The sequence below is a fragment of the Siniperca chuatsi genome, linkage group LG18 (assembly GCF_020085105.1).
Source record: "Siniperca chuatsi isolate FFG_IHB_CAS linkage group LG18, ASM2008510v1, whole genome shotgun sequence".
NCBI lineage: Eukaryota > Metazoa > Chordata > Actinopteri > Centrarchiformes > Sinipercidae > Siniperca > Siniperca chuatsi.
In genome coordinates, this window is record NC_058059.1 from 11753446 (window position 1) to 11766263 (window position 12818).

General features: G+C 41.9%; 1 protein-coding gene and 1 long non-coding RNA gene across 17 annotated transcripts in view; one reads left to right on the forward strand and one right to left on the reverse strand.

Annotated features, from left to right (window-relative positions):
- dnm1a (dynamin 1a) overlaps nucleotides 1-12818 on the reverse strand; it is a 59247-nt gene that overhangs the window by 19257 nt on the left and 27172 nt on the right. For 7 of the 16 annotated variants that reach the window (XM_044174240.1, XM_044174245.1, XM_044174242.1 and 4 more), the window contains exons 11-16: nucleotides 12266-12352; nucleotides 11718-11788; nucleotides 11538-11589; nucleotides 10404-10415; nucleotides 8378-8407; nucleotides 7901-8014 (exon numbers count right to left, since the gene is read on the reverse strand). In XM_044174240.1, the coding sequence (XP_044030175.1) occupies nucleotides 7901-8014; nucleotides 8378-8407; nucleotides 10404-10415; nucleotides 11538-11589; nucleotides 11718-11788; nucleotides 12266-12352 (366 nt within the window). The remainder of the gene's footprint in view (nucleotides 1-7900; nucleotides 8015-8377; nucleotides 8408-10403; nucleotides 10416-11537; nucleotides 11590-11717; nucleotides 11789-12265; nucleotides 12353-12818) is intronic. The other 9 variants (XM_044174250.1, XM_044174248.1, XM_044174249.1 and 6 more) reach the window with 2 other exon arrangements.
- On the forward strand, nucleotides 302-4053 carry LOC122865595. The gene is made up of 2 exons (XR_006375503.1): nucleotides 302-2553; nucleotides 3232-4053. It is a non-coding gene; the product is annotated as an uncharacterized LOC122865595 (long non-coding RNA).

Genomic DNA, 12818 nt, shown 5'->3' on the forward strand with positions numbered 1-12818 from the left:
AAGGGCTAAAAGTATCCAATATTTCACAAAAAGTCAAATCTTTTTTTTGTTAATACAAATGTGTGTAACAGAACTATTTTCTGCCCAATTAATCATCCCATGACCCCTCAGATTTATATTGTGACACTAAACTATCTAACTGTAAGTTAAAACTAGCTACACTTTGACTGGCTACAATAGTACAATGCTGCTTACACATTGATGAATCAGTATTAACAACCTAATAAATTATCACTCACAGGGGCATTTTTTTGCAGAACGAGTACTTTTACTTTTGATACTTTAAGTACATTTTGCCGATAATACTTACGTACTTTTCCTTAAGTATTACTTAAGTAAAGGATCTGAATACTACAACAAAGAAATAATAATGATATGATATTATGAGGGAGAAAGAAAATAAAAAACAAGCTATTATGTGGTTGACGTTCATGTTATCCAACAAGAATAAGCATGATTTGACATGCTATCTCTAGACTGAAAACTATCTGTGAGCTTTCACTGTAACTGATGACACTCGCATTTTTGGGGCTGCCTTTATGGGTTTGGCTATCGGGTTAGACACAAATCTACAGTATGGTGTTCACACGCTTAGCCTCGCCAAACACTTGAAAGATACAATTACACCCACACAAATTGACGGAGTCGTTCGCTTTATGCAATATCAAAATACAAGGAAAAACAAATTCAGAAACTTGAGGGTTTTCATGACAATATTAACCAGCACTATTTCATGACATGGAATCACAGATTACACTGGGTGTGTGTGTGCGTGTGTGCATACTTTCTCAGTATTTCTTAAATGACTAAGAGTTTGAAAAGGAAGCTGCCTGCCTGGTCATCCAAACAGTGGAAACAATGTTTGTGCGACCGCAGCGCTCCCCCCACCCACCCATTAAAATTCACTCCTTCCAATCCCTACACTCGAAACTTAACTGCAACAATAATGAGGACGGATTTCTGTCTTGTTTCTCGGCTACATTTTTTATTTCTGCTGAAGCTCCCCGCTCGCCGGCCATCATTTCACCTCCCTTTTCACCCCACATTTTTAAGCTGCTTCCTTTTTTTATCTCCATTTTCCTCTCCGTTTCTCTCACATTCCCTCCACATCCCTCCATCTCTGCTGGTACTGCTGACTCGTCTCTCCTGGGATTGTGCCTGCTTTGATTTGGAGCTCAGGTCGGAGCTCAGAAACCATAGCTAAAACAAACACACTGCCTTGGCCACCTCTGCACACACACACACACACACACACACACACACACACACACACAACTAGCATTGATTACTCCTGTCTGCCAGAGGTAAGAATAAAACCTAAATGTGAGTGTGTGTGTGTGTGTGGGTGTGAGTGTGGGTGTGTGAAACGAAGAAGGTGAAGGAGGCAAGCTTTGACTACTTATGTCGCAACTGTGAATCACACGGACACCTCCTCCTCTACACACACACACACAACCTCTTTTGCTCTGGTTCTGATTTACCAGTAGTATGTCACCCTTCACCAGCACCAGCACCAGCCCCCCACTCCGTGTGTGTGTGTGTGTGTGTGTGTGTGTGTGTGTATGTTGGGAAGGCTGCAGAGCTGCATAAAGGGCTCTTTATTCGAGTTGGACAGGGAGAGGAAATCAGCTTTAGAAGTAAAAACAGAGGGAGCAAGAGAGAGATGGAGACCACAGGGCTGCACATCTGGAGTTATTACAAGGCTTCCTCCTGCTTGCCAAGAAAACGCCGACATTCCTGCCCTTGCTACAAAGACCATGGAGCCTCTACTCTCCTCCAGCCCCACTCCTACACACACATCCATCACACCAAAAACACATATACTCTCACATGTACCATAAGTAGAGATGTGCACATAGACTAGATAGAAGGGAAGGACATGCAGACGCTTTACGAAACACTTATGCCTCCACGTGAGCACACAAACGCAGACATCCTCCCATCTGCCCACATACGCTTCCACTAAAAAGTTCCCTCCCTCTGCAGCCAATCCTTCACTCCCTTTCCAAACTTTACAACACACACGCCAAATGAATGTGTCTCACTTCCTGTTCACCTTTGACCTTCCACTTTCTCCCCAAAAGCCAGAGAAGACAGAAAGAACAGAGGGGGGAAAAAGCCAGACAGAGGGAGGGGAGAGAGGAAGAAGAGAGGAGAGGAAAAATGGGGGGCCATCGAGCTCCTCCTCCTTCTCTCTCCATATCTCCTCTCTCTCTCGTTCCTTTTTCTCCTTCTGTCTCTTGAAGGGGAAACTTGATGGCCAGTCCTTTGCCACGTCGAGCCTCCAGCCGGTCCACCTTGCTTGCCACCGGGGCGTTTTTTTTTTTTGCTCCGGGAAGTTTCGGTAGACAAATCCAAACGACGCAGAAGTAGCGTTTGAACACGATCAGCCTGATTTTGCCTCAACAGTGCGGCAGTGTTGAATGAAAGGATGTCGGGAAATGAATTGGGGCTAACCAGTCAAGAAGGAGACAAAACAAATATCAGCCAAGAAGAAGAGAAGCAGCAAGACAGCAAGATATGTAGATGAGAAGGGCGATTGTCAAGTTACAGGTATTTCCTCCGCAAGGAGAAATTTCTTTCCGTTTGGCATGTGTCAAGGAGACGAAAGTTTACGTATTCCAATGTTTGAGTGGGAGGTGTTGGGTCAGACTTAGTATGATCTCAGCTGACCACAACTATTCACTGATATGTTTCTAACCAAGAGAGCTTAAGAGCACTTAGAGACCAGAGAGCTGGCTTTTGGGTGTTTTTATCTTTTAATGACAGATTCATCTTACCAGTTTTTTAAACTGTTTAACGTATCGTGAAATAGCCTGGTTTTTATTTATTTATTTTTGGCCTGGGGGTCAGTGGGGTCAAATCAAGTTTAGGTTGTACAAATTAGCGCTAAATGGGGTATGACCCTTTGTGTGTGTTTATACATTTGTGCTCGTCTTTCCCTATCTTTGTGTGTCGTCTGCTTTAATTTCAGCAAACAGAACTAGAAAGGGCTTTGCAAAGAAAATGGCACTGAGTTGGCATTTTCCTTCTTTCACAACAAAAATAATCCTTAGTTTGAAAAAAAATAATAAATAATTGAAGATTTTTACATATAATATCCCCAAAAATACACAGAATTCACTGAATAAATCATCAGATGTATCACATGGATTTATTGCTCTTCAACGTCCCTTTATGTCATCGAGAAATATCCAAAATGCATTTCTGGGTCTTTTGTTTCTCCTCCAGAGTTCAGTCTGGAATGCTGCTTCTCACAGCAGGAAACAGGAGGGCAAACAGGAGGGAATGTCATTGAATCTGCCAATCAGTGGCTATCACATCTGTTTAACCTCTCCTCCTCGTCCTCCTCCTCCTTCACCTCTCTGCCGGCCCCTTCATCCATCCCACACACGCTGTTTCTCCTCCAGCCCGCACAATCAGCCTGATCAGCACTTTGTAGCAGTCAGACTATGAGAGCAGAAGGAGCTGGACTCTGATACTGGAATCACAGTGAGTATAATTTAGTTAGTTTAGAGTGTGTGTGAATGAATCTGATAGCATCTTCATACTGAAAGCGTGAGCTTCTCTGTGGTGGCATCAGTAAAACCTTCTCCACAGCATCCTTCAGCCGCCCAGCCCGCCTGCCCAGTGTTCAGACTACCTGTTCAGGAAGTAGTGGTTGTACAGTAGTCTGCACATTGGTTAGGCTGGCCGGGGAAGCACGGGACAACTCACAGTGTCTGAAAGTGGAACAAGAAAGAGCTCCAGAGGGCATCCATCAGGCACAAGCAAATCAGGCTGTGGGAACACCCAGCACCACCCTTCGTCCATCTGGACAAGCCCGGGCACAAGCCTAAATAAAGCACCCAAAGGCTCCACCACAGAGGCCTGGCCCTTGCCTATCTTGGATTTATGAGTGATGGATACATAAGGTCAAACATTTTTTTTGCTGTATATAGTTTTTTGCATTGTTTGATTTGTCAATGAACCAAGAGTGAAATCTGATGAAGATAAAACTGTTAAATTTGTTTGAAATACTTGAAATAAAGATGCTTAGATATCTACTATTGACATTGTGTCTATTTTTATTTTCTCAAGCAAGTTACACAGAGATTAAACAAATACTAATCCACAAAATGGGAAATCCCATATTGATGCACATTCATATAAATATAAGGGATGGTTGTATGACATTCTCAGCATGTTTATTTTTCTACAAAACCGAAAGATCTAACTGAGAGCTGAAGCCAGAAAAAGTTCAACCACACAGAAAAAAATGAACACTTACCCAAAAAGATAACTAAAACCCACAGTAAACCCCCAGCATTGCATTGCACTCTTGACCAAAATGTACAATTACATCTCTGCCTTCCCTGCATCAACTTGTGGCTGCTTTACCTCAAATGACCATGTAATGTGCAGAGAGGCAGGAAGCCACCATACAAAAATGCTGAAAGAGCAGCCACTCTGTCATTGTCTATTCGCCAGAGTCTTTGTATAGCTCTCCCAAAAAAAGACAGAAAATTGTTTGCGGCTTTAGTGTTTGTAGATGACGTCATGTGAAACGTTATAAGTTTAGCTAGACCCCCTCTCTCGTTTTCCATTATGTTTTCCTTTCCACCTCTTCACCGGGGCCGAAGTTTGTCTTCCAGCTCGCCTGTCTTTGATAAAGCGAAGCCACAGCGTACCTCATTCTGAACTCCCTCTCTCTCTCGCTCAAGTACACAAAAGCAAAGTAGAGGGCAGAAACATTCACATGGTGTCCCATCACAGAGCATCGTCTGCAGGAATGAAAACCGCAAACCAACCTGTTTCCATTTAGAGCCCTGCCACCATCTCGCAGCCCCAGGAACATGCACACAAGCACACATAAGTGCATGCACACGCACGTGGCAAAAAGGCACACACACACACACACACACCGTATAGCAGACATGTTTCTGGTGAGTGCGTTGAAAGCAGCAGTCTGCTGTTTCCCCCCAGGATGTTTACAACTGGGATCACCAGGCGAGTCTGGCTTTCTGGCAGCTTTACAGCAGGAGCAGGGAAACCCGGGCAGACGCGCACACACACAGTCACACACACACACACACACACACACACACACACCCACAAAGAGCCAAAAGGGGCACCCAAAGAAAATACGTCCTACAGCCACTAAAGGACAGCAAAGCAATATCTCCAACTTATTTAACTGTGTGTGTTTTGTTTCTGTATGAATGTGCAATTGTATGAATATGATTTTAAAAATATATGAATATCATATGTGCTGGCAGTCTATAAGATCACAGTCATGTGGGTCTTTTTTATGTACATTTTTGTTTTCTTTTCAACCATTTTTTCTTCATTCACATCTCTCTCCCTTCCTCCCTCCCTCCCTCCTTCCCTCCTTCCCTCCTTCCCTCTGTTTGGGGAAGCTTTAAGCTACAGAGCAGCCTGATTCAAAGAATTGGCATGTCCTGTGGTAATACAGACCAGAAGGTTTCTAGGCACACACACACACACACACACACACACACATTTACACACTCACACACACACACGCACGCTAACCAAAACATCCTGGCACCACTCGTTCGGTTGAAAGTTATTATTAGTGTCTGGGGGTGGTGTGTGCATGTGTGTTTCTGTGAGTGTGTGTTACCAGGCTGCGGCAAGGGTTTTCCCCATGACGAGAGGCAGTCAATAAAACGGTGCTGCGCTGTTTTCGAGTTGGTGTAAAGAAACATGTGCGTGTGTCTGTATGTAAATTTAAAACTGCACAAAAAGATGCACAAAAAACAGCTTTACTCTGCAGGCAGTGATACCTTTTTTTATCTAAACATGAAAAAGTTTCCAACTTTTTATCAACTGTGTGTATTTTGGCAAGTATCCACCCAGGTGCACATGTGAGTATAAGCCCTCAGGAGCACTCTAACCTCTAGTGCGGTGTGTGCTTGTGTGACTGGACTATGTAAAAATTTTCAGCTTGGATAGAAAACAAAATGGAAAGTTTCTCTTTTTTTAAAAAAAAACAAAAAAAAAAACATTTGCAGTGCCCTTCAGCCTTGGCTCTGAGCTTGAACACCAGCACCGTGTGTTGGTTTTGGGTCTTGCAGCTCCATGTTCAAATAAATATACAATACAAGAAGCGAGGGAAAGACGGAGGGAGGGGACAGAAGAGAAGGAGAGGGTGACGAGGAAAGATTGAGGCAGAAAGAGGATGGAGAGACGGACAGACAGATGGGGGGTGAAGAAGAGTTTCCTCTGGTTTGGGGATAAACCTTTGAGGATATATAAGGGAGCGATGGGAAATGAGGGGAGGAAAAAGGTAGGAAGGGGGAATATAAAAGCAAAACGTCCACCCAAGCCCTTGCTCCTCCTCCCTGTCTCCCCCCTCTGTGTCCCCACTCCCCACCTCTCTTCCCCCACTTTCTCTCCCTTCACATGGTCCTTGTTACTCCTAACTGCTAACCAGCTAACAAGAGACACTCCTGCCTCCTCCCCTACAATCCAGTCCCTCTGCTGCTCTGTGCCCCTTCTTTGAAATGAAGTACATTTATTAGAAGCAGCTTGTGTGTGTGTGTGTGTGTGTGTGTGTGTGTGTGTGTGTGTGTGTGTGTGTGTGTGTGTGTGTGTGTGTAATTGGGAACAGGGCAGGGCAGGGGGCTCTGGTATGCACATGTGTGTACCAGCTTCAGTGTCTGACATGCTGGGGGGTCCTGACTCTTTGTAAAGGTCCTTCTCAATGTTACACACACACACACACACACACACTTATGTCAGTGAGCAGAGCGGCTGTGGCTAAGGCCTGGAGACAGTGAGACTGTGGCTAGCTCCTAATAGTTCTGCAAAGCATCATGGGACATCGCTTTGACCAGTCGGTCCAGTAACAAAGCATGCCGGGTCAAATCATCTCCGCATGCAGAGGACCAACAGTCATTTTTGCCAGTGGGATAACCTGGAATGAATTTTGGACCAGAAAGTGGAAAAGAAACTTTGCATCTCTCGGGTGGTGGAAACTCATGGAGAATAAACTCAGATCCAACTGAAATAATTCTCCTGGTATTGTAATTTCTTGGAAAATATTATAAAAATCCTGCTGTTAATATTAGATGCATAATTGTTAGATGATTCAAACACAGGTGGTGATGTGCAGTAAAGATGTAGATAGCTCTCACAATAAAATGTAATGTCCCAGTGTAGTTTAGTCTGATCACAAGATTACACAACAGCCAGAGGGGCTTAATGACATTTCAATATGACAATTCAGTTATAAAATCACTGGGTTGCAGGGATGATTGTGAAATCAGCTTGGATTTTTTTTTCCAGTGGTTGCATTTGTGGTTGTATCTATGGTGCTATGGATATGACAGACAGTTCAGGAATACAATAGCTTCAATGCAATGCTCAGCCAGCACAACTACGTCAATGCACACATACAATCCCTGCATTAGTGTTACACCCACTATACACTAACCAAAGCACAGCCATAGCTGTAGTCATAATCACAGCTACAGAACATCTCAATCATTTCAGTATCAGCCAGGCTCTGCTTTGCATCCCAATAATCCTTTATCATGCAAAAATACAAAAATGTCATTTTTAATAACAAAAGAGTACTTTGCTGCAGTTGATTTTGCTGAGTTCCTTCTTTTCCCTTTTCATGACAAAGGCTGCATATTATTTTACTCTTATTTTGTTCTTTGGACAACGCTACCAAGCAGATAAACAAATGCCAGTTGTCAATGTGACTGATGCACTGAAGATTTGATTGGTAGCTGACGGATGATTCACATCATCAGATTCAAGACATCAAGCCTGCAGCTCCGAGCGCTAATGGGAATCTAATCAAAAAGTGTGCAAATACAGAAATGCGCAGGTGCAAACAGTCGTAATTTTTGTGTGTATGCGTGATGGTGTGTGAACAGCGTCTCACCTCGTCATCTTTATACCAGGACAGGGACTCGGCGGTGAGGACAAACCAGTACTCCTTGGCTCCTCCCTTCATGATGCCGATGTTGTTGATGGTCAGCCAGCCCTTCCTGATCACCTGAGAGACAGACAGACACACAGACAAAAAGGAAAGTGACTATAAATAATGTACAGCAGGCAAAAATCAGCATTTCCCACACACGTCACAAACTTCACATCATAGTTGTCAGCCTGTAGATGTAACACACATACAGTACGTACCTACACTAACATGTATGCGTTAGCACAGTAAAATGTAATGTACTGCTTCTAGTGGAGATAAGAAGCAACTGCCACAAACAACAGTAGGGTGACGTTCACCTACATAACTATAAACACATTCCTCACACTCTTTTTTTTCTCTTTTTCTATCTTGTATTTCATTCTTTCCACCATACAGAAACTATACACACATACAGTACATGGTGTGCATGTTATTTACCTTGAACCGATCGCTAACTCCTCTCTCCGGCTGAATGAGAATGTGGAGAGAACGTTACATAGCTACGCCAACGCAGGGCATTTAGTAAAGGCCAAATACACAAGGTTGGTCAACTACCAGCACATTACAGCTGGCTGCTGGGACGGCAGCAAGGGGACAGCAAGCAGGGTGGGGGCAAGGACAAGTAAGGAGGCTACAACAAGACTGGCCCATGTCAAACCTTTTTGAGACCATGCAGTGAAATGCAGGAGGCGGTCTGTTTTATTCTGTATGTACTTCTTGAATAGAAGTGGTGGAGTGATAAAACTTTGGGGGGCTGAACTGATCAAAATCCAGTTCCCTTTCATTTCCAGCCGCTGTTCTTAGGGTATTCTCTCCATCTACAAGTGTACCTCACTTGTCCCCATTCTCTAATGTTTAATTTCCTCTTAAATTGCTAGTTAGAAAAAAGTTTTTTCCACACTGTGTGACAATGCGACATACAGTATATATTCTATATCTGATGTTTAGATGTATAGACTCATAGAGTAAAATAATCAAATCAAAGATTCACTTTTTATAAGGGTGCATCATTACAAGTCAATTTTATTTATACTGCCCATAATCAAAATGATTTAAAAAAAAGAGTAACGCCTGCACTGACTCCAAACCATACATTTATTTGAACAGACAACATTTCGATCGTCAGGACCTGACGAAGATATGATATTTACATATTGAATTAAATTTGGGTTCAGAGTCAGTGTGTGTAATTCTTTTCATCAATAGCCCAAAATCACAAACTGTCTCAAAGGGCTTTACAATCTGGACAACATACAACACTATCTCTTAGACCCTCAACTCAGATAAGGAAAAACTTCAAATAAAAAACAACCTTATATTAAATGATTAAATGAAAAAAGTCTAACTATTCCCCTGTCATTCAGCATATGTATTTGGGATCTTTAGAGAGTTTCAGATCTGGACTAGAATTAAAATTCTGTGGGTTTGAACAAAACTTGGCTGCCTATCACCATGGACCCACTGATGATTTAAGAGATTAAATAAGAAGCAATGTAACTTTCCATCAGCATATTTAATGATAAGTCCATAAACTTGGGTTTTAAGGGGTCCTACAGTTTTCAGTAGGGAGGCCGGGAGCGTGTTAAATCAGGAGAACAGAAGCTGTGGGGCCAACTACATCCATCTGTAAACAGGAAGTGAAGATCACCACTTTGTTTACAAAGTGCCCCTAACCTTTGACCCCAAACTGGGTGGTTGTTAGACAACTGACAGCTATGGAGGTGACATATGGCTGACTCACTGCAGGTCTTCATTTTCCCTGGCCTACTGCTACTTTGGATGAATTGGGGAGAGGCAGGCAATAAAAGAGGGAGATAAAGGGAAGAAGTCTAGTGACTTGTGAATAACAATGTTTGATAACTGCCTTCAAGAAAAGAAAATCTCTTTTCTCACTCTTTGATCTCTCTCTTGGTCTTCACTCTCCTTTTCTTTGCGATGCAATTCAAGAATATATAAGTGACATACTCTTTATCTAGTTCAAACTGCTGCTGGGAGGCAAACTGTGCCTCAGTGTTGGAGTCACAATGAGCATCTCCAAACTGAGCCTTTCAACATGACTGAAAGATGCCGTGTAGGATAACATTTTACAGTGTGTTTGTCATCCTGTAGTGTAAAAGCGTGTGTATGAGTGCAAGTGTGTGTGCCTGCAGGGAGGATACAGCTGAAAAAGATAGGAAAGGGAAGCAGCCAAGGATCCCCCACCACAGCCACCTGCCCATCTACTGGTAGTTATGAAGCTCATTTTCATACACACACACATTCATACACACACTCATGAATCCACTATCAATTATAACCCAGCACACATAAAAGACATATAAGTTTAAACATATATGCATGTATCCTGACATATGCAGAGCGTAAAAACATGAGCACATACGCATAAAAGCCTGCAGACATGCAGAGATTCACACACTCACACTTCAAACACACACACGCGCACACACACACACACACTACTCACCATGATCTCATCCTGAAGCAGAAAAGCCACAGAGAGGAAGACACAACACAGCAAAAAGAGAAATAAGACACAGCAGAAAGATAAATCACTCAGAGGAAACAAGAGGGGAAAAAATTATATACACCAAAAAACCAAGAGAAGAGAATAAGATTAAAGAGTAAGATTAAAATGTGGGAAAAATAGAAGAAGATCTACAGTGGGCAAAAGCAGAATGTAAATCATGCAAAATCTTATATTAGTAAGTTATTTTACCTTCAATGTGTTCATTGTGCTATTGATCTGATATTGTGATGTATCTACAGTAGCCAGTTACTGTAGGTCTTGTTACTGTGTTTGACTGTCTGTTATTTAGCACACATCAAAAAAAACGTGTCAACAAATTTAAGTAAAGTTTTGTGGAAAGTAAAGCCATGAAAAAGGCACCATGAGATACTGAAGGTTATTTGTTCTTAGTCTGTATCCACAAAGTGAACATCCTGGATTTCTTAACATTATGACCATTTTTAAAAACATTTTTCACACTTACTTAAATTTGAATCAGTCACATGTATTGAATAATTGTCTATTACTTTGTGTATTTGGATGCATTTCGAGATCCAGATGGAGATTTAAAATTTCAGACCATTTTCTGTTATTAAAATGACTTGTGTAATGAATTGTGTAACCCTGGCAGAGGTATTTGAGTTTTATCTCGATAAAACTGAGGTCTGATATTTTGCAACAGACCTCAGTTTGTGCTGACATCACGGTGACTTTCACCAAAAGGACAACTGTTTCAAGATTTGACAACTGTTGTCCATTAGTGTGTAACATACACAAGAGCTGTACAGGGCTGCATTGTGTAGGATATGGACTGTTGCCCAGGGTAACAAGATACTGTATAGCTGTGCTACATTTAGCATGGGCAAAACAGAGAGCTGAGTGCTAACAGAATAAAGCCTTGGGGAAAGACTGTATGAAGTTCAGATGTCATTTTGCTGGCCACAGACGAAACACACTGGATGAGTTCAGTCTGGAATCATGTTCCTGTAGTTTAAAGAGAATGACTCTGTACTATAACCTGTAAAATGTAGTATAACCCGTCAAAGGGCAAAGGTTTACACCGGACATGACAGTATGTTTAGTGTGAAGTACCTGGTTGCCAGCTGCCTTCTTCTTGTTCATTTGGCTGATCCTCTGCTGAGCGCTGCACAACAAAACACATCAGGAGATACTGGATTTTGGCCTTAAACTGCACATGAACTGATGCACTAAACACTGCAGTGACCATAGATTTATATACTCTATAATGGAGAAGAAAAAAGAGAAACTCACTTGGCAAATCCAATGAAGTCCTCATGGTTGGTGTTCATGTAAGACAACTCTATGTCTATCAATAGCAACACCTGAACAGAGAGAGAGACCCAGAAAATTCATAGCTTCCCAAGAAGCTGACATTCAAGCCTGTCATGTCTTGTTGTAATGCTATTATTAAAAGCTACTGCAGCAGAAAACTACAACTAGCAAAATTCATTTCACCTAAGATTTTTTTGATTTTGATTTTTTGATTTTCTTTATGTTTGTATAATGCTAATATGTGTAGAATTTTCCTTCTACACATTTCATTAATTTTTCAAAATATTCTGGTGGCATAAGTTTGTAGAAAAAGTGGGCAATCCCTGTGAAAACTGGCGCAGTATGTGTGTTAGCATGCATTGCTATGTGGTGCTTTACTTTCTAAACAATCAAAAGATACTCAGATTATTAAATATAACGTAAAAATGAATAAAACAATGTTAAGTTTATCATTGTTCTAATCAAACCAACCAGCACCACAAACCACTAACTTTCTTACTGTGTGTGTAGTTGTTTTCTTGTGTTACCTGTCCCTTAGTGCGGCTTTCTCGGTCCCTGATGTGCTGGGTGACGATTCTCTCCATCTCCTCTCTCAACATGGGATACTGAGCCAGCTGTGAGCACAGAACACAGTCGGTAGGTAGCAAAAAAATAAAAAATAAATAACACACACACTCTCAAATCTACATACAAGCTTCAGTAAACCACTATATTACTCATCTCACTGAACCACAACACACAGTTCCACCAATACAACAAAATACGTTACAGAAACAAAATTAAACAGGTTATGTTTGGAGGAGTTTATCACAGAACCAGCTCTAGTCTTTGCACACCCTGACCAGAGGGTGGATTAGAGTTAAGAGTGGATTTTATGTGCAAAAAGTCTATTTGTTGCCAATATGGAACAAATGCAGAAGAATAGCGCAAAGTCCGTGATATTACCACACAAACACAGAATAAACAATGTTCCTGGCAGAAAATGTTTCTTTTTCCCAGCACACTGTGGGTCTTTTTCCATGAGCTCATTGCAAACCCACGAACGCAGAGATTGGTGGGCCTCCAATGTGACACAAAAAC